The sequence below is a fragment of the Pieris rapae genome, chromosome Z (assembly GCF_905147795.1).
Source record: "Pieris rapae chromosome Z, ilPieRapa1.1, whole genome shotgun sequence".
NCBI lineage: Eukaryota > Metazoa > Arthropoda > Insecta > Lepidoptera > Pieridae > Pieris > Pieris rapae.
In genome coordinates, this window is record NC_059534.1 from 8,692,138 (window position 1) to 8,713,582 (window position 21,445).

Below are 21,445 nucleotides of genomic sequence, written 5' to 3' on the forward strand. Positions count from 1 at the left end.
TAATATAACTTCATTTGTGTAATCTTATAAATACAATAAAACAACAAAAGTTACATCACAACACAAGCAAAGTATTGTATTGTTTGTCACTTGAACATTTTCTTGGCGATTACTTTGTAAATAGGTATAATATTTATGTTATGACGTTTTACTTTTTGTCTATTTTATACCCATTTATTTAAAATTAGACATTTAATCTTGATATGTTATTAATACATCTCTTTTGTACATGCGTATTACGTTATATAATTCTTAAAAGTGAAAACAAAGCAAAAGATAATGTATCCCCATTTGCATAAATCCTGTTCAAAAATGTTCTTCAGGGGGTGGGGGGTGACTCTGAATCCAAGGAAATCTTTGGAGTTTAACAATTAATATATTATATAATACATAATTGTTGTTTCAATAAATATAATTAAAGTCTGTCACTGTATACAGCAATGCAATGATTACCGTTATGTTAAATAATTTTAATAGAGTTTTTATATTTTAAACTAATTGTATTTATAATGATAAATAGCGTCCGTCAAATGACACGTTGGTTTGGGTTCGGAATGTACAGTTAATACCTAAATAATGACTATTACCATTACTCGATGATTTAAATACCCTTATAGACTTGACGTATTTTTGGAATATATTACAGAAACAAATAAACTGCGGCCCTTATCATAAGTTCGATGTGTCGTTTGCTATACCATTCCGGGTAAGCCTAGATAGATAGATAGCTCTAATGTCTTCTTGCTATCCCAAAAGTCTAGAGTGAGCTTTGATTTAATTTTTATATTTACTTAAACTTTTAACAAAGAGACGAAAGTCAGAAGCCAAGCTATTACACCCCAGGTTGTCTTCAAATACCTTTTAAGAATATTATTATTTCTATATTTTCGAGTGTTACTTTTAAAAATTGCAGTGTTTCGTTTTTGCAAATCAGCTATAAAATTAATAGATTAACTCAACAAAATCCCACGAAATCTAGTTTTTAATCCGCCCCAAAAACTTAATCTAATTCTTAAAAATTATTCTTATTTTTAACCTTTAATTTTATTTTATTTTCTTCACGCCATATTACAGAAGACTTCATTAATGATATTGCTAACTTTTACTAATATATAATAATACTAGCGGACCTGACAGACGTTGTCCTGTCTACACGTTTTTAATTTGAAAATTTCAAACTTTTTTTAATAAGCTAAAACATTCTGGACCATTTTGATGAAAATTATAATTCAAATGTTATGACAATATCTAACGATCCAGCCCATGGTCTACAATAACACAATGATAACAAAACTTTTTTTTAATTTGATCGCAGCGCTAACTGTCGGGACAGACTAAAATTAAAATTCGAATATTATTTAAAATTTGTACAGTGCGATGGTAGCGCCGTCTGTCGGATCCAATGTAAAACATTCCAAAATCAACAACTACTAATTAATTAAAAAAAACATTGTCCAGCGGACAAAATTGTGAATCTAAACCATTCTCGAATCTCCACGAACACACACAAAAAATTTCATCAAAATTGGTCCAGTCGTTTAGGAGGAGTTCAGTCACATACACACGCACACAATAAATATACATATTAAGATTATCATCATTTTCTACTAAGTGTTAATATATTCTTGTGTGGCGCTGGCAGAATGACCAGCGCTGTGGAACACTCTGCTCCTCAGCATGACAGAGTCGAGGCCATTTACAGCCACAACATACACGCATTACATGCATGAGACGAACCGAATGGGAAAAGGAAAAAAAAATTTTTTTTTTATTCTTGTTATTTTGTGTGTGTGACAGTGTTTTTGTTTGTAAACTGTAACATAAATATGTCTATGTCTCTTTAAGATACTTAAAATATATCTAAAGCGTAGAGCGTATCTATTCTTGTCGCACGCTCTCTATTTGCATTCAGAGAAGGTTAGTGTATTTAATATTTATAAATTTGATAACCTTAATCAACGTCAGTAACGATTAAGCTTTCTGAAAAATATAGCTTTAAATCAAAGAATAGCGCATGTTAAACGTTGTATTAATAGAACGAAATTCCACTTGTGTCCTCGACGCCCGTAAGGCACTATTGCCCAACACTAACCAACCTGTCCATCGAGTGGCTTAAATGTTCCATGAGCTTTCTACTTATCATTGGATAAGACGATTATAAAATAATAAGCTTAATATTTTGAGATTCTAACAAAGAGCATTGAATGAATGAATCAGTGGCGCTACAACCTCTTTAGGTCTTGGCCTCAGATTTCTGAATCTGTTTCATGATCATTTCTTTAAATCTAATAGGCAAGTAAGTGATCAGCCTCCAGTGCCTGACACACGCCGTCGACTTTTTGGGTCTAAGACATGTCGGTTTCCTCACGATGTTTTCTTTCACCGTTCGAGCAAATGTTAATTGCGCACATAGAAATAAAGTCCATTGGTGCACAGCCGGGGATCGAACCTACGACCTCAGGTGTGAGACTCCCACGCTGAAGCCACTAGGCCAACACTACTCTGCAACAAAGAGTATTACATTATAAATAATTTTCCATCCTTTAATTAATATTTATATAATTCATCCATCATAATGTGATGACTTTCAAGGCAAATTGTATATTGTTCATTTATAAATTTTCAAATCAGTATTAAACACTTATAAACAAGTAATCAGTCCTTATTTATATTGTAATAATAACATAAAGAAACCACAAGAAATAAACAACAAAGTACAATATACAACCTTATGCGACAAACTATGACGTTTCAAGTATTATAAAAAGTTTCTGCTCTTTACGGTAACCGGCAAGCTAATTATAACACTCAAGATAACTGGTTCAAAGGATATGAAATGTCATTCATACATCCTTAGATCATGAATATAGTTATCGCTTTGAGGGTTTCCTTTGCAATACGTTTAATAGATGCTTAAATACAGAAGGCTTCGTGAAAATCTCAATAGGTACTATTGGACAGTTATATGCCATGATATAAGGCTGAAAATATCAGACCGGATGTTTGGAGTTCGGAATATTTTCTAGAGTTGTATTAAATTTTATATTATACAAATCAACAAATTTAAAACGTTACAAAAAACCTAATTCTTCCGATGAATCGTCATGCAAACATGCCAGAAGTACATAAATTTGAATTAATGTTTGGTTAATATACTTTACTGGTTAATTATTATCGTAAAACTTGTTACGTCTTACAAAGGTATCAGAGGTCATAGTCAAATGAATAAATCTGGAAATTTTTGATTACGCACAAATTATTGAAGAACCCTAATCGTCAAGAGATAATTATTTTGCTGACGCCAACTGTGAGCGTGCTGTTCTTTTAATTTGCAACTTCCTCTAGTCTTATTAAGGAAGCTTAGACTTGAGGTGAAGGTTATGCATAGAAGTATAAAATACAATTAAAATATTGTCAGACCTTTTTTTTTTTTATTTTTTTTATAGAACAGGGGGCAATCGGGCAGGAGGCTCACCTGATGTTAAGTGATACCGCCGCCCATGGACACCCTCAATGCCAGAGGGCTAGCGAGTGCGTTGCCGGCCTTTTAAGAATTGGTACGCTCTTTTCTTGAAGGACCCTAAGTCGAATTGGTTCGGAAATACTTCAGTTGGCAGCTGGTTCCACAGAGTGGTGGTGCGCGGCAAAAACTGCCTAGAAAAACGCGCAGTTGTGGAACGGCGGACGTCGAGGTGATACGGGTGGAATTTCGTATTCTGCCTCGACGTCCGATGGTGAAACTCAGCTGCAGGTATTAATCCGAACAACTCCTCTGAACACTCTCCATGGTAAATGCGGTAGAAGATGCAGAGAGACCCCACATCTCTACGCAACGCCAAAGGATCAAGCCGCTTGGAGAGATTTTGGTCGTCAACGATTCGAACCGCTCTTCGTTGAATACGGTCAAGTGGAAGGAGCTGCTATGAAGATGCTATTAGTATCATATGACGACACCTACATATGTACATTATCCAGGATTGACATCTCGTATCTAGATCTGTCTAGTTGTGTTTAAATACACATATGCATTCTTGTCAGTTTACGCAATCAACACGTACAGCAAATATCATGTTAAATTTAAATATGATATATGTATTTGATATGATATTACCACGATGTATATTTATAACACAATCTGTTACACAAGGAAAATACGGTTTTTCTTAAAAGTATATTTTTCATACTGGCAATTCTAGATCTGATAAACTACGACAGGTGATAGTGGTATCTAAGTCTTAAACACATAACAATTAAAATAATATTATTTAAATATAATTTAAGTCAATATATTGAATTTTTTAATGTTACTATATTACTAATAGCCACCGCGAACTTTATTTGCCTCGTCATAGGCTTAAGTTAGAATCCTGTAAGGAGAGAGTACCAATTCTTATAAGTCCGGCAACGCACTTGTGAGCCCTCTCATAATTAGTGAGTGTCCATGGTCGGCGGTATCACTAAACATTGTGATGTGAGCCTACTGCAAAATGTATTTATGCAGTAGCTACATACCTACTACTATATATATGGAATATTTTGATATGCTAACCCTTAGAGACCATTAACTTTTCCGAAATAAAAACCCAAATAGAAATAAAACAAACTTTTCTATTTTTTCTAAGTTTTCACGCTATAAAAGCCTTCCTCGAACTTTAAGGAATCAATAGAAAAGACTTAGCAACAACAATATTTCCCCATAAATTTTACCCGTAGTTTTTTTAGTTACAATTACGTATCATTATCTTAATTAAACATTGTGCCCACATAACTATTATATATGTTCAATTGTAAGTATTTTCTTTCGTTAGTTTATAATTAGACACAGATCATAATGTTTATCTACATCTGAAGAAAAATATTTACGTGTATTTACTGATGCTTATATATTTAACACATAATACATAAATTTAATGAGGTTTGTGTCTACTAAACTGTATTCATGAGTTACATATACATTGCAATTATTATATCTCAAATTCAGCAATAAAATGGGCCCAGTTTACGTAGGCTTTCGGTGACATAAACATCGGCCTAGATATTATAAAGAGTGCAAAAAATGTAGCAAATTTTCACCAAAAAAGTAAGCCTTAAGTATTGCTTATAAATAAGTATTCATTATTGTTGTAACAGGTGTAGAAATAATACTTTAAAAGCAAGGTCAATTTGTTCTATTAAAGTTAAGTTATATTGCTTAAATAAACTAATTATTTGAATATTCTATATACGCAATTAAAGTTTGAAAATGAAGAAATTAGCATTATTTTACAATAACTTGTCTCATGTGTATGTTTCATATAAGTATGTACATTGTAACTAATTAAATAGAGTAAGAGTAGTAATAAATTTTATCATCGAAATCAAATGATTTTGATACAATAAATTGGATGCGTAGAATGATCGAGTAAACTTAATAAAAATATTGTTTACCTAAGATAATTTTACTGACGTTTCATAAAACCATAATCACTTATAAATTGTCAATTATATATACAATCGTAAATGTTATATAATCAACCATTTGTCTATTGAAATTCTAATAATAAATGAGTTGGAATCCTTATTTATTCCGATGTTCCGTGTCAATACATATACATAGGAAATATATGACTCGTCGCATTATCGAATAATTAAATCTGAAATATGTATCTCTATTGCCCATAGCCTAATTCCTAGTCACTTCCCGCTATCTGTACATTCAGACACTAAAGCAACGGATTTAAATGAGGCTAGAGATAGAGAGTTGATAGAGATTAAATTCCTGTTAGGAAAGGTTTATAAATCTTCCGTTGTCTTTAAAAGAATTACTTAAAAGTTGCTTACTATCGTACGCTTGGCGTTATCTCTTTTACTACGATTAAATCAAAGCTAATTAGGTCTCGCGATATTCAAATCAATATCCTACCATATAATTCTTTCGTTCAATACCGTTACTTCTTTTAATTGAATGGCCAAGGATAACAAAGGTATTATTGGGTATTTTTGTATTGTCTTATCTGTGACCTTATTGTTATCAGGATGAAACTGGAAGGCTGATGAGGAGAAATATTGTTAGATACGCGATATTAGCTTATGTAATAACTCTTCAGAGAGTATCTCTACGAGTTAAAAGAAGATTTCCAACTTGGCAACATGTTGTTGATTCTGGTGAGTTTCCTTATACTTGTGTTAAACCATCATTTACCAATTAGGCATTAAAAAGTCATAAAGAAAATCCAATGTTCCGACGATCTTTTATCCTCAGGAAACAAAGAGTTATATATTTTGATCTGATACGTTTTAAATTTGAATTGTCAATCTGTTTAATATGTACTACCTCCTAACCACATAATAAACTATTGTACCAAAGTAATGGACCTGAATCTAATTTGTATAACGCGGATATCTACATATGTTTTGTTATTTTAATAAAAATACAGTTTTGTTATAGGACTCATGCTTGAAAGTGAACGTAAAGTGTTCGAGAAAATGGATGGGAAAAGTCCCATGTCTAAATATTGGATGCCATTGGTTTGGGCTACGAATATCATCAATAGGGCGAGAAAGGAAGGTCTTATTACAAGTGATCACATCGTTCAAACGCTGTTAGTTGAGCTTTCGGACATAAGACGTCGGCTTGGGGCACTCATTGGTTATGATACTGTATGTGTACCACTGGTTTATACGCAGGTAAGCTATATACAACATTCTTATTCCGCTTCTTCATAAAGAGATTTGGTAGAATTGAGGTGAGGTATCGGTTACTGCTTCAAGCTATGGCTACTAATTATAAATACAAATATACACAATTTATTACCTTAAAATCGTCCTTAAAAAGGTATAACACAATACAAGGTATAATATGTATGCATCGATACGTCTAATAAATTTTATAGAAATATCGTCCATACCGATACCAACGCTTATTGAATTAAAATTATGGTAATAAGGTTAGTTTTTAGTTTTTATTAAAACTATTAACTTTTGTTAATAAATGAATTTGACATTGATGAGATTTTTGTAATTTTGTATTTTATTTAATTAAGTATTGTTACAAGCCAACTAAAGTGTCTTGCGAAATAAAATACGCGGGGACAAAGCTGGTGAGGTAGACATCAAACTGAATAAAACGCGGGGTATCCCCGGGCATAGATAGATAGTCCGTGCCTCGTTTGCAATTTTTAAAGCGCAATTATTATTATTTATCGGATGCATCCCTAATATTTACAAAAAGTATTATTAGCTGAATGATGACGATGCAATTTTTATATCTTCGCATCACCCAAGTGGCTTATAAGGACGTGTATTTTATGCTTTAAGTTACATAATTTTTATACATTTATATTGGCCTAACTTTTAAAAGTCTACATTCCACCTCACTGTTAGTAGTCTACATTCCAACGTCAAACATTTCCAGGTCGTCACTTTGGCTCTATACACATACTTTGTAGCCGCACTTATGGGCCGTCAGCTGATTCCACCCGCCCCTGGAAGCACATCAAAATACGAGCCTGATGTCTACTTTCCCTTATTTACTGCTCTTCAGGTAAGATTGAAAGGAATCCACGCATGCTAGTAGCAAGCCAAGTTCAGAAATGTACCCAAATTTATATTTGTAGATATTTGCCAACCCTTGAACGTAAGTCTAAACCTCAAAAGATTTTTGTGTCTTAATAAGAATCAATGAAAAGAAAATTGGAATCGCTGCTTTTGATGTTTCAAAGTGCTTTACATAACGGGGATCAACATTTTAAATTTAGATATTGCTACTTAACTCAATCCATAAATATTATTATTACTACTCGTTAAATACAGACGACAGAACTAACCAAACGGTGGTTCATTAACTTGTTGACCGTGCGACTTAAGAAAGAACCAGGTCCGATCTGGAACTCGAGACTAGCATAAGGGTATCCCGGGATGGGCTATCCGACATGTTGAACACAGGTTGCAGCTGAAGAAATTTTGCTGCAAGATTGTCAAATATGTCACTGTCATAAATAGCACGAGAGCTAACGTGGGTTGCAGTGGGCCCCGATTTGCCCATAAATATTATGATGATATTTCCGGGGTAGTTGTCACCCGGGCCCGGCGAGAGTTGCCAACCCTTTTAAGTTAATAAAGTATCTTTCGAGGAAAAGGGAGATTTCGACACTCCCCTGGTGGCTGGCTAGCTTTTCGATCACTCATTTTCCTGATTACATACCTGATAGGCTATGATGGGTAAAAAATACCGTTGGGTGTTATAAATCGATTTTTTCTATTACAGTTCTGTTTCTACGTGGGATGGTTAAAAGTAGCCGAAGTTCTAATTAATCCTTTTGGTGAAGACGACGACGACATTGAACTCAATTGGTTGATCGACCGACACATTAAAGTATGTTAACATGTATATTATATTAAAAAAATGTCTAAGGTCAATATGGGAGTGTTCAAGTATTACGTCACGCATTTTTTGGATATTCTTGACCCCCCCCCCCCCCCCATTTAATGCGCCGTAATGTTATCTGTACCCAATAGTAAAACTTTTCGTTACCACCTAGTGACTCATTAAATCTGAAAGTTGCCATTTATGTGGTGTAAAGTATCGGAAAATCGTAAACAATATTAACATAATCCATCGCCCCGCATCGTAACTCTTTGGAATAACACAATCCCTACCCTAAAATTCAATACTTGAACGCTGCTATTAGCTATTAGACAAAACGATAAAAAACTATTCTATGAAAAATCTAATACGAGTTTCCCTACTTCGATAAATAACCTAAAAAATATAATATTGGAGACATCTGTTTCATTATGATCATAATGTATTGTATCGAATATTCCAGAACATAAAAACTAGCGCTAAGAAATTCTGACAGACATCGTTACTTTTTATTGAGTCTAATATAAAGCTTGCCATATTCTCATGCTGTTTTCCTTAATAGTACGAGCGTGTGTTAAATATAGTGCTAAGCGATTGATTGAACCTACGACCACGCATGATATTCTCAGCTCGAACTCACTAGACTAATACTGTTCATATAGAAAGAAAGAAAGAAATAACTTTATTAGACACAAAAAAAAAAAAAAAAATGAAAACTGGGGGCACTGGCCCCCACACTAGGATTCCCTGTGTTGTGGGCAGCCAGTCTCTTCCTTTTACATCTAAACGTTACTCAATTAATTAATTTTACTTAACAAATTTATACCTATACTATTTTTGTACGATAAGAATGTTTTCTGTATTAGTATAGGACAGCTTAACAAGATATTTTTTGAGTTTTTTAGTGAAAGTATGTAATGTGATTTTTGAAATGTTAGTGATAATTTTATTTTTAATGAAGTGGTTAAAGATGAATGAATTATACCTATTATGTTCATATTTTTCTTTATTTAAGTATTCTTTATAGAGACGATTCTTCAAGATTAAATACATGAAACATCAAAATTGAGAAACGCGTGACTATTATTCAATTGGCCTAGTTTAAACATGAACATTTGTAGTCATAATATCGCTTGCTGTTTCTATTGGCCGCTTTTAATTTCTGTAAATAAAGGTATTCATTACACAAAAATAATTATTCAGCAATAAGCTTTATAACATACTGACAGTGAACAATTATTGCGATTAGATCGTACTTCGTATGATAATATCTCTATAGAGACATCAAGTATAATTAATAACTAGTAACTACTATGTAATGAGTACCTACGCTACGAACTACGAAGATTCACGTATTTAATATAGCAAAAAACTTGAGGTAGCGTAATTTGATTACTTTTTGCTATAATTATGAAAAACAATATTCATTTGTAGTCATGGTTTAAGACGAGACAAATTCTTGAAGCATATTTTGCGTGTTTTCGACTTATTTCTTGTTTAATGATGTGACAGAATATTGCTCTAGATAATGTAAAGAGTACGTACTGAAATAGTAGTAATTCAGTGGCGCTACCACCGTATATGGTTTAAAAAAGAAAGTTAGACCAATATGGATACCATGCGAAATCTATATATATTATTCGAGAGTTTTATTAATGTTTCTCCATTATTGCCTGTCAGTTTCCATAGAACAGCCAACCTGGAGAACTATATAGCTACTAGCTCCTAAGAAGAATGACAATTATTGTATATGTTTTTGTGAGAAATAAAATAAATATATTATTATTATTATTATTATTATATTAAATACATAAATATGTATTAGATCCTTAAATATGTAATTGACGTTTTGTCGTACACTTTGACCTCAAATACCTCCTCTTTGGTTATGTATTCCGAATTCAATTGTTTACAGGTATTTACTCGTGCATTTGTTTTTCATAATTCAGTTCAATTTCCCGTTTATTCTTTTTCATTGCGTTCCTTAAAAAATGGAAAATTCCTTACAAAATTAAATTTCGCGTTGTTTCCGACTACAAATTTCACCGTGCAGTGCTGCTGAAATTTTTCGAAGATTCGAAGGATTAATGTTGTGTATGGTGACGGAATCGAAAACAAAGTGTGTTTGTAACGTTTTTGTTTTGGAAATTGAGACTCGCAAAACAAGCTGCCGTGGACGCCCGGAGGCCAAAGTTGATAACGAAGAATTGAAGGCTATCTTGGAAGCGGATCTATCGCAAACCACGTCTGAGTTAGCCGCAGGCTGCGTTGTTAGTGATGAAACTGTAATTCACTTGAAGCAAATTGGGAAGGTGAGAAGGTGAAAAAGTAAAGAAAATCGCCAAACGCGCGTCAACTGATGAGGTAGATTACTCAACTGGCATAATAATGAAGCGACTTTAAATCGAATTATTTCTTGTAATGAAAAGTGAATACTGTACGATAATGGTCAGCGCTCAATGAATGGCTGAACCCAGCCGAACGAAAGCTTAAGCGAAAATTGACTCCGAAAAAGTTAGTTGTGAGCTTCTGGTAGACGATTACTGGAGACGACTATGGTCAGCAAACGCTAACCATGATGGAAAAGCTAGCTTCTAAGCCTGGTCCTGGCGGAAGGCTGGTCAATCGCTCCAGGCCAATGCTGCTTCACGACAACGTCAGACAACACTGCACGACAGACTGCCACCAAATGAGAAGTGTTTCAATTGGTCCAAGTCATAAACCGTTCTCCCGTGGCCTTGCTCCAACAGATCAAAATTTTTTCGAAGTATGGACAACAGCCGAAATCGCCTTCGAAGATTTTATTGATTTCGCGTTCGAATGGTATTTTTCAGTAAAGGCATCAATAATATGGCAAAAGTGCATAAATAGAAATGTTATGTATAATTAGTATAGTAATTCAATATATTATATACTTAAAAAAATTTGTTCCTCTCACACAACGCCAATTTCAAATGTAAAAACTAAGATTAAAAAGTATTCTGACAAAATCGCCTCCGCGGATAACGTGCCCGCTATACCAGCCGCCATGAATCATCAACTCGGTTTAGAATCATATTAATTTCCAATACTAGTTTAACATATTTAACCTTGTGATTCCAGGCTGCCTACATGATTGTGGATGAAATGCACGAAGAACATCCGGAACTTTTAAAAGACCAGTATTGGGAAGAGGTGGTGCCCAAAGACCTGCCTTATACCGTTGCATCGGAACATTATAGACGCCACGAACCCCCTTGTTCTGCTGACCACTACAAGGTGAAGGCCGAAGACTCAGTGTACGCTAATGTCAATATACCAAGGAAAAGCCATGATGAAACATATGCGGATTATGTAAGTATCCCTGATATTTAAAGGAATAATTTATTACTTAATTCGAATAACATAATATAACTAGCGGACCCGACGTTCTCCTGCATGATATTTGATGATTAGGATATTAAACAAAGTATAAAAGTACCGACTGCATTGCCATCTATCGGGCTGATTTGGGAACCATCCAGGACTCCAGCCGTTTAACAGTGACATAAAATCAAATCAAATCAAAAATAATTTACACTTAGTAACGTCAAAATATTATATACTTTGAAAGCTTCAAATTTTACATTTACTGCCAGTTCTCAAATCAAGGGCGTAGAACGGAAGAGAAGAACTGGCAATCAACTCTCCCCCACTCTTTTTAATCACAATACATACACACGTAAAGTAGAATTATATTCATATATGTAAGCTATCATATCTCTTAAATTACATCAAACTGCACACGGTATGCAAAGTTAATTGAAATCGGTTCAGTAGTTTAGGAGTCCAAACGCGGACAAACAACGTGATGCGTAATTTATATTGAATAATCTCGTCGACGAAGACGATTTGTAAAACCTATCCAGCTTTTTATGAATATATCTTCCTCCTCCTTTATAGGAAAGTGTGGATACACCTATTGTGGAGAGAAGAAAAAACTGGTTCCAACGACAAATATCTCGAGTGGATTCCGTCCGATCAGCATCAACAGCATATTCTTCTGGTGGATTATTTGGACGAAACCGTCTTAACTCAGTTGTATATTCAAGTCCAGAAGCAGGGCAGACAGCTACGCCTACCACTTCTCACCACAAAATGTCTTTGTATGAGAGACTAGTTGGACGCAAGTCGGGGAGAGGGCAACATAGACAAAACTCAAAACATGGTCAGTATTAATAAATTTACACTTTATAAAAAAATTAAATTGGTTATACACAGTAAGTGTATTCGGTGGGAGATGTACGTCACATGCGCCCAACAAGGAATTTGCACTAATCTTGGAGCGACTTCTTAGATAAGAAATACTAGTCTGGCTTATTCATTTTTTGAGAATAATTCAAATCTTTAAATCTTTTTACATCCGAATTTTAAAAATTATGTTATAGTGTGTTAATTTAAAAAAGGAAATATTTTCAAAAGAGAGACACTTATATATTTAACAACAATTCTTAATACTATTTTTAATACTTTAATACGTTGTTAAGCAAATTATTAAATCATTCCTTAAAAATGACACGTATTTATGCTGTAATACAAATAACTCGCATAAGTGATATTTGCTGTTAATATTCCAACATTGCAAAAATATATAACATCTATTATTATTATATATTATTCATTCTACGGAATATTGTTTGTAATAACATTTTATATTGTTACGTCATTGACTGATTGCTTACGAACGTTGTCGTATGTTTGCAATGAGAATACTGTATTGTTTAAAATGAAATTTGGCTTGTTTAAAGACGTAAGTAACTACATTAAACATGTTTAATTATACCTTTTCAATAAGGTAAGTTTTGTAAAATGGTTTTGTTCGTAATCTGCTTTTGAAAGCGCGACCGAAAGGGAGAAAATAGCACATTGACTAACATCGTTAATTTTTTTTAAATTAGACAGCAATATTTTCTCAAATGGAGAAAGAACAGAACTGACTGATTTTGTATTAATATTGTAATTTTTCTTTCTCAGGCCAGCGAAGCAATGGTTCCGCTATTCCCATAACACTTAGAAATAGGCCCCGTATTCCAACTCCTGAAGTTACAAAGGAAGTAATAGATAGAGAGAATCATCTCAATATGGGGATACCGAATATGGGTGTTATAATGGCACATCAGGTAAGTTTTAATAATTTAATAAAGCAATCATAGAGAAGTTGCGTATCCGTCAACTATGTCTCCTCTTCTTGCCACACATAATTAAAATTTGTGTAATGTGCACAACGTATCTAACTACGATTCACGCATATGTTGCCCCAATCACCCAATAGTTGCATCTGAGCCGAGAATTCGCAACATTTTCAAATGACTATACAATTGGCGACGGCCGACGAAGCTGGATTGGATTGCATCCGGATATCGTACTCGTGTATTGGTGTATTTTACACATGGTAGCGAGAGCTAAACATTAAATTCATTAAGTTTAGTTCATACACTAAAAAAAAATTAATAATAGCATTATTTAGATACAATTTTATACAACAGTAATAAAATCTACCAAGAAACCAAAATTATGACGATTAAATAACTATACCTTTATAGCACCAGTATCTTAATAAAAAAAAAATAACTCAAATACACGCAATACTAGTCGAGCGAGTTTGCTTATTTTGCCGAAGCCGCGTACAAATTATTTGAAGAAGTCTATTAGGTATGAGGGTGTGCAATTATACAATCAATCTTAATATATATATTTCTTGTGTGCGTGTGTATGTGACTGAACTCCTCCTAAACGACTGGACCGATTTAGACGAATTTTTTTGTGTGTGTTCAAGGGGATCTGGGAATGGTTTAGATTCACAATTTTGTCCGCTGGACAATGTTTTTTTAATTAATTTTCAATTTATTAGTTGTTGTTGATTTTGGAATGTTTTACATTGAATCCGACAGACGGCGCTACCGTCGCCGTGTCAAATTTTAAATAATATTCGAATTTTAATTTTAGTCTGTCCCGAAATTTAAAAAAAGTTTTGTTATCATTGTGTTATATCGTGTGTGACCATGTGCTGGATCGTTAGATATTGTCATAACATTTGTATAATAATTTTCATCAAAATGGCTTATTAAAAATTGAAATTTTGAAATTAAAGACGTGTAGACAGGACAACGTCTGTCCGATCCGCTAGTTACCATATAAATTCGCAATTGTGTGTGTTTGACAAATTCAAAAATGTTAGTATGAACATAGTAGGCTAAAATTGGGATGGCTAATGGCGACGTACATCTCGCTCGTATATACATATTAAGTTTCTCATGTAAATAAAATACATTTTTCTTATAAGAAATAAAGTTATTAAATATTAACGGTCGGTTTCACAATGTCCAGATAAGTTTCAAATAAGCTATTTATTACTTATTGGCAGGATTAATAGTATTTTTGCGTTTCACGACTGTCAGATAGCGCCATTCGTCATGAATACCGAAGTTTCTTATTCGGAACTTTTATCTTCCAAATAATTGATGTGTACAAAACATATTACATAGCTATTTGGTACTTTATCCATATATTTTGAAACAGATCTTTGACATTTCTATAAACTCTATATTTTGTATAAGGGCTACCAAAACGAGGTTCCAGTGTTGGGCGCCTTAGTACTGTCACCTATTGAAGAACTAGATAGTGGATCAGTAAACAACACGCTTCATGCTGGCCAGCCTGGAACCACTGCGCTGGCGCAAGCAGTACTATCACCGAATTTAGCTCAAGGTATTAAACTCAGAGAGTCTACGTAGTAGTATAGTAACATTATAATATGTCGTACAAATACCACACACCTGATAACTGTTCGTTTGGTAATTAACATAGTGTTCTATTTCCGGCAACGTTTTTTTATTCAGATTTCAAGCGCTGAAGAGTGTTTCCCTTTCACAATGACCAGTTAAAATCAAAATCTTAAACACAGTTTATGGAGAATTATTATTAGTACCTGGATGGCCGAGCTTTGCTCGGTATTTTTATTTTTTCATAAATTGTGTTTTTGGAAATTATATATAAGTACGAATTACATACTAATAAAATGATGAGATATGAACAATATAGATTATATATGCTGGAATAGCTTTAGTGTTGTTGTGTCGTTAAAGCAATTAAAAAAAAATAGGATTATTATTCGCCGATAGATGTCAGGAAGATACATTTTTCAGTTTAAATTGGGACTACTCTAGTATTATTATTCGCCGATAGATGTCAGGAAGATACATTTTTCAGTTTAAATTGGGACTACTCTAGTATTATTATTCGCCGATAGATGTCAGGAAGATTAATTTTTCAGTTAAAATTGGTACTACTCAAACACCACCTTTTTGTTATTTTCTATCATTTATTCCTAGCTAGATCGATTTATCGCCCCCGAAACACCCCGTATACTAAATTTAGTGAAAATCGTTGGAGCCGATCCCGAGATTCCAATTATATATATATATATAATTGGAATCAATATATACTAGAATTGCTCGTTTAAAGATATAAGATATACTGGATTTTTTTTTCAGGGCTTCCCGCTATGTTGAATACTAATAATATTGTGTCCTCGGTGACGCTAACACCTATGAACGTCACCCAATTAAGTGCAGTCGTCATGTCTAGTGCTCCATCGACGCCGCAGGGCGTAAGAGCCTCCACGCCACTAGCGACAAGAGCGACTGTTGTAGAACTACCTTCTGACCGCGACAGCGAACACAGCGGTAATGGCGCGCCCACGAACATGAAAAGCAGCCTTAACGGTTCGAAACGCGGCGAAGTCTATGTTTGATACCCATATACAATTGACTAGCTAACTTTCATAGGGAATACTTCGTCGCCACAGTGGCAGTGATGTGCCAAATTAATCCTACCGAGAATAAGTTCTCACATGATCGTGGCAATCCCGATTTAGATACATACATTCCAATTATGTAGTACACAACTCTTATTCTTTGACTATATAATTGCTGGAAGTGGAAATCTGTAATGGATATAGATCCATAGAGTTATCGAACTATAGAGTTATCATAGTGTGCAACTTATAGAGAATATTATTGAGAGATTCACGAACATATTTATTTACATAATGGCTATGTATTATCTAAGCGGCGAGAAATAAAAATGTGCAACGTGGCTTCGGACGAACTAAGTGAGATTTTAACTGATTTTGACATGTTTTATAAGACTAATTTTAATTGGCGACTTTGGTCAAATATAAATTGAATTGAATGTTTATGATTTGTAAGACATTGACAATATTTTTATTATATTATGAATAATTATTGTGCCACTTTGAATAAATATAAGTGTTGCAAGCCTTATTGTACTAGATATATTAAATGAAATAGGTTAGTGAAGTTTTAGAAAATATTTTTATTAATGATACAGAGAATTTATTTTATATCTCTATTGAGAAGTGTTAATAACTTGATATTGGAGCTAGTAACATTAATAAAATTGTAAATATACATGTTTTAAAATTCGTCATATTCTTACATCACTTATGTGCAATTTTTGTGTTTAATTTATAGGATATATGCTTAAAGCTCTTTAAAAAAATTAAATTAATTTTTATAGCAATCCGTCCATCCGTCCATCATGTCCTAATGTAAGTACTTAGTTCCTAATATATGTATTATTAAAGACATTGTCTGTGGGCATCGCGTGCCTGTCAGCTCTGAATTATCTTTGTTTATAATTTTTGTTTACAAGTTTAGTCGCCGTAAGATTGGTTTATATAAAATAGCGCGCTTATATTAAGAATAATGTACCTCTGATAATTCCGTCCAATTTAGGTGCTCAGGGATTTTAAATTTTACTATAATGTCATTATATGTATTGAGTTAAAACCTATTTTATTTATGTCTTCCAACTTTAAGATCATTTAAATGTGTGGGAGAAACACAGTTAATTTTATGAAAAAAATTATTAACCTTTCATAAAATCATTGTCATTGCACTCATTTACCTAAAGTACTTTCTTTCATTTTGTGTTTACGCTATGAAACATAGTGACGGAGTACTTTATTAGAAAAAGTGCAGTTACATATATTTATCTTTATAAAGGCATTAGGCTGTAGCTTCCATCAAATACATAGTATTTAAAAAAATATGATAATAGTTGAAGAAAGTTTCAGTATGCTAAGCTAATATACATTCAAACAATTTTATAAAGTAATTCTAAATGTACCTTCCGAATATAATATTGCTTATAAACTGGGATTAATGGTCAGAGATATTAATAGAATATTATAATACTATATGTCTATACAACACTGGTAAGTATTATATAGATTTAACTGTTTATCAAAGTCCTTAAAATACTATGACTATGAAAAGACTATTATGTCTAGTACTACTAGTTTATGAATAAGCAAATCGTGGGTCTCAAAAAATAGGTAATCCAGATGGTTGATGTTTTACCATTGACATGAATGTAAACGATCCACCTAATTCAAAATTTACAAGAGGAGAGAAATGTATATTCTTTCACATAGTTCTCGTGTTCGTTGCAATTTTAATTATGCTTATAATTTTTATAATTCATTTATATGTCGTTCAACATACTGAAAATAGTACGGTTAACACACGACGTTCCGGCAACAAAGGTATATTTTTCCTATGTATCATTTGCATCACACAATCCTTTTGTGAACTGTACGTGTCAGCAGTAAAGTTTCTCCACGTGATTATAAGGGATTTTGGGCATTGTTAATTGTTCCTAAAATGAACTGATTAAAAATACTACGAGTACTTTACCTTTCAATCTATTAAGTCTGTTAAAATAAATCAATGGTGCTAAAACCTATTTCGGTCCGGGCCGTAGATTTCTGTATCTGTTTCATGAAAATTTGTCAATCTAATAGGCAAGTAGGTGATCAGCCTGTTCCTGACACACGCCGTCGACCTTTTAAGTCTAAAAGTGAGCACCCGAGTTTGCCTCGCGTGAAGACAAATCGTACCATAATAGACGTGTGTAGACGTGTACTGCCCATTTGAACTACGCGCCGACTTCATTCCCACTATCATTGCCCCGATATCGCCACCGATTTTAGGGCCGTGTGACTCTTAAAGGTTTGCTGGTTTCCGCACGATGTCCTTTACCGTTAGAGCGAATGTTAAGTGCGCAGATAAAAAGCCCACTGGCGCACAGTCGGCGGGATCGAACCTACGACCTCAGAGATGAGAGTCGCGCAGTAAAACCACTAGGCCTACACTGCTCTCGATTAAATCCGTGTCATAGTTTAAAAGTTCCAAGAGCGGCGTACTTTGTTTTACAATGATGGAATATAATATTACAGATAACATTCAGGATTATCCATCTATTGGTGTAGTTTATGTGGACATAACACCTATAGTGACTATATGTAACTCCTTGCTCATTCGAACCAAATGGTCTATCTCCCCTGCCAATTGTGTTGTTACACGAACTCATCCAGAACTAGCTTTTATGCTTATGAAGTGGAGGATTGATTACGGACAGGATACAATTTGTTTGTATTTGTAATATACTTTTATGGTTAGGTTTGTAGTGCGGTTGGTTAAATACCAGGTTGACGTAGATACTTCTATTTATAAAGACTTGCGCTCGCTATAGAAATATTTATTTAAGTCAATACTTTCGGTGGGACATCATATGCTGGTGGTGTTTATTCTGAATAACATAAGTGCTGATATGTGCCATGGTTTAAAGAAAGAATACCAGAACGTGCAATCAATAGTCACTCTCAATCAATCTACGTTCACGGTATTCGGTCATCAACAACACCTATAGAACTTACGTCAAGATTGTCCCATATTTTCACTATGTTAAATCTATTTCCATTTGCCAAAATTCATCAAAACAGTTGAGAAGTTTGAATTTACCTTATGTTTACACAAAACTCTAAATTGAGTGGGAAAAGACTGTGGATATTTTTAACACTATTATTTTTCAGTTTTATAACAACTGCTCTTTTATATGACTTTAAATAGATCTTGAAAGCTATAGTTAATGAGCCCTTTTAATATTAAAATGTATTGTTGTCTAGTATATCTTATATGTAAATTTAAAGATACTACAAATATAAAAAGAAGCGTGCCACACCCACATTTCGATAAAGATACTTTTAGCAATAATATCGGATTATTTGAACATGTGGATACGATCCCATTACAACATCTGGGTTAGTAAATATAATTAATAATTAATCAAATTATGCATATACTATTTCTCAGTCGTTTCTTTACTAGTTATTTAGTAAAAAATCTATAATAACTACTACTTACTATTTAATAAATTTACAAGCCAAGATAACAAATTACTGTTTACCTATTGCTAATGTGCGCAACTGCAGACCTATGTGTATTTTTTCAGTTAATTTAGACTATGTTAATTGGGAATATAGCGGAGTCAATCTACGGATAATCACCAGAGAAAAAATTGAAGGTATGTAAGAAATTATTTTAAAATAAAAACGCCAATTCTCTTGTTCTGAAAGGAATAATTTGTGGGACTAAAACGTAAGAAAAATGCCAGAACGAATTTCTCAGCAGTTCAAACGTGGCGAAGTAATATTAATAACACATACTTTTACACAAAAACTTCCCCTACTGGTGCTAATTATCATCTAAAGTGCCAAATAAAGAAGTAAATGTGTGTCGAGATGTTTAGCTTAGCTTAGATGTTTAATCTTCTAGCTTAGGTTTTGCATCATAGGAGGTTTAACTGTTTTTTCTGAAAAAGTAGTTTCCGTCAAAGACCCATTTTAAGTGCCTAACCAATTGATATAACTTTTTCAATATTAAACTGTGTACACGAAAATATTGAGCAAAAGTTGGATAGTTCTAATTAACATTTAGGTACCAGGGCGTCTAAGGAACTGAATGCGATAACCATCGTTCACTTGATATATTGAAACCAAATTTGATGATAATAACTCTCGACGAATATCATTTTTGCTACTACATGACATCATTTCAAATAAAATTAATTGCAACTTCTACAAAAATTTCCCTTTCTTGTTCATGCCTACCCGACTCGTGATCGTGCTTTGTTTCATTACTGACCCTCAATTTAAAACCATCACACAACACAGCCAAATTAGGTATCTCTTAATTAAATGTATTGAATAATTTTTAATGTTGCATGAAGTCGCTCTAATTATGACAATATTCAGAAATTCCTTCGGTTATACTTCGGGTATAGACAACTTAATTTCTTAATTGATTTATTTAATTAATATACTAAATTATGTCTTAGGCTCAAACAAATTACTAATTCACGATGCGTCATACATGAAGAGAGAGACATGTATTCAAGATCTTTCGGTAATAGGAGATGTACGAATATATGAGTACTGCATTGTACCGAAGGACAAACCATCATTGGGTAACATTGCTTTGATACTTTCTGTTCATATCAAGTAAAGTAAAATATAATATTTTTTCCCTTACAGTATATGGAGCGTTAGTTATGCTAAATAAGGAAGTGGTTGGATTATATTCATGGGGCGAACGAAGTACTTATCGGCTCCCTTGTGTTATAATCAACATAACATTTTATTCAGATTGGATTGACACAATAGTTTTCCTTGAAAATACTTAATAAAATAATAGATAAAGTGATTCAGTTAACCTTTTTAATAAACTTCTATTTTTTTATATATAAACATGCAAATTGCATTTCAAAATAGATTTTCGTGAATTAACGTGGATTTCCTTATAAGAAATTTAATCGAAGTTTAGTTTAACCGTGTTAAGGCACAAATATAACTTCGACTGCAGGTAATTGTCGTTTGGCAATACAAAAACTCCTGATGGACATCATTATATATATTTTAGTTCACCCGTAGTCCGATATAAAATATTTAGTGTGTACCCCTTTTATGGTGGACTTTATACGACATAACATGTTCTAACGATTGTATAAAGTTAAATATTAGTTGAGAAGGTATTTGTTGTTGATAAAAAAATTACCTTTTTTTGTTTATCTAGTAGTAGATTATCTGTAGAGTATTTATTCATGTAGAGAGTATATAAAACATTATATGTACTTGAAACTCGGAAACTTGAAACGCAACATAAAATTCATATTGATTCCAGGTTGCTTTAAATTTCCCGCTCAATCGTTATTTTGCTT

The 21,445-nt window shown here is 33.3% G+C and overlaps 2 protein-coding genes across 2 annotated transcripts in view; both read left to right on the forward strand.

The window, feature by feature from the left end:
* LOC110993980 (bestrophin-4) overlaps positions 1–17,089 on the forward strand; it is a 35,123-nt gene extending 18,034 nt beyond the window's left edge. Inside the window, exons 4-12 of the mRNA XM_022260431.2 lie at positions 6,015–6,144; positions 6,428–6,666; positions 7,394–7,522; positions 8,246–8,353; positions 11,447–11,677; positions 12,266–12,530; positions 13,337–13,482; positions 14,920–15,070; positions 15,856–17,089. Coding sequence (XP_022116123.1) covers positions 6,015–6,144; positions 6,428–6,666; positions 7,394–7,522; positions 8,246–8,353; positions 11,447–11,677; positions 12,266–12,530; positions 13,337–13,482; positions 14,920–15,070; positions 15,856–16,115 — 1,659 coding nt within the window. The 3' untranslated portion in view covers positions 16,116–17,089. The remainder of the gene's footprint in view (positions 1–6,014; positions 6,145–6,427; positions 6,667–7,393; positions 7,523–8,245; positions 8,354–11,446; positions 11,678–12,265; positions 12,531–13,336; positions 13,483–14,919; positions 15,071–15,855) is intronic.
* A 663-nt stretch (positions 17,090–17,752) lies between these two features.
* Positions 17,753–19,495, forward strand: LOC110993986. Its single transcript, XM_022260441.2, has 3 exons — positions 17,753–17,933; positions 18,627–18,818; positions 19,380–19,495. The coding sequence occupies exons 1-3, from the start codon at positions 17,756–17,758 to the stop codon at positions 19,493–19,495; spliced, it is 486 nt and encodes a 161-aa protein (XP_022116133.2). The 5' UTR covers positions 17,753–17,755.
* The last annotated feature ends 1,950 nt before the right edge of the window (positions 19,496–21,445 follow it).

What these genes read in the sequence shown, in the direction of transcription:
- LOC110993986 (XM_022260441.2), top strand. Translation starts at nt 17,756, where the DNA reads ATGAATGTAAACGATCCACCTAATTCAAAATTTACAAGAGGAGAGAAA. An exon ending in ACGACGTTCCGGCAACAAAG is followed by an intron (nt 17,934 to 18,626) that starts GTATATTTTTCC and finishes ATAATATTACAG; the next exon opens with ATAACATTCAGGATTATCCA. An exon ending in TTACGGACAGGATACAATTT is followed by an intron (nt 18,819 to 19,379) that starts GTTTGTATTTGT and finishes GTAAATTTAAAG; the next exon opens with ATACTACAAATATAAAAAGA.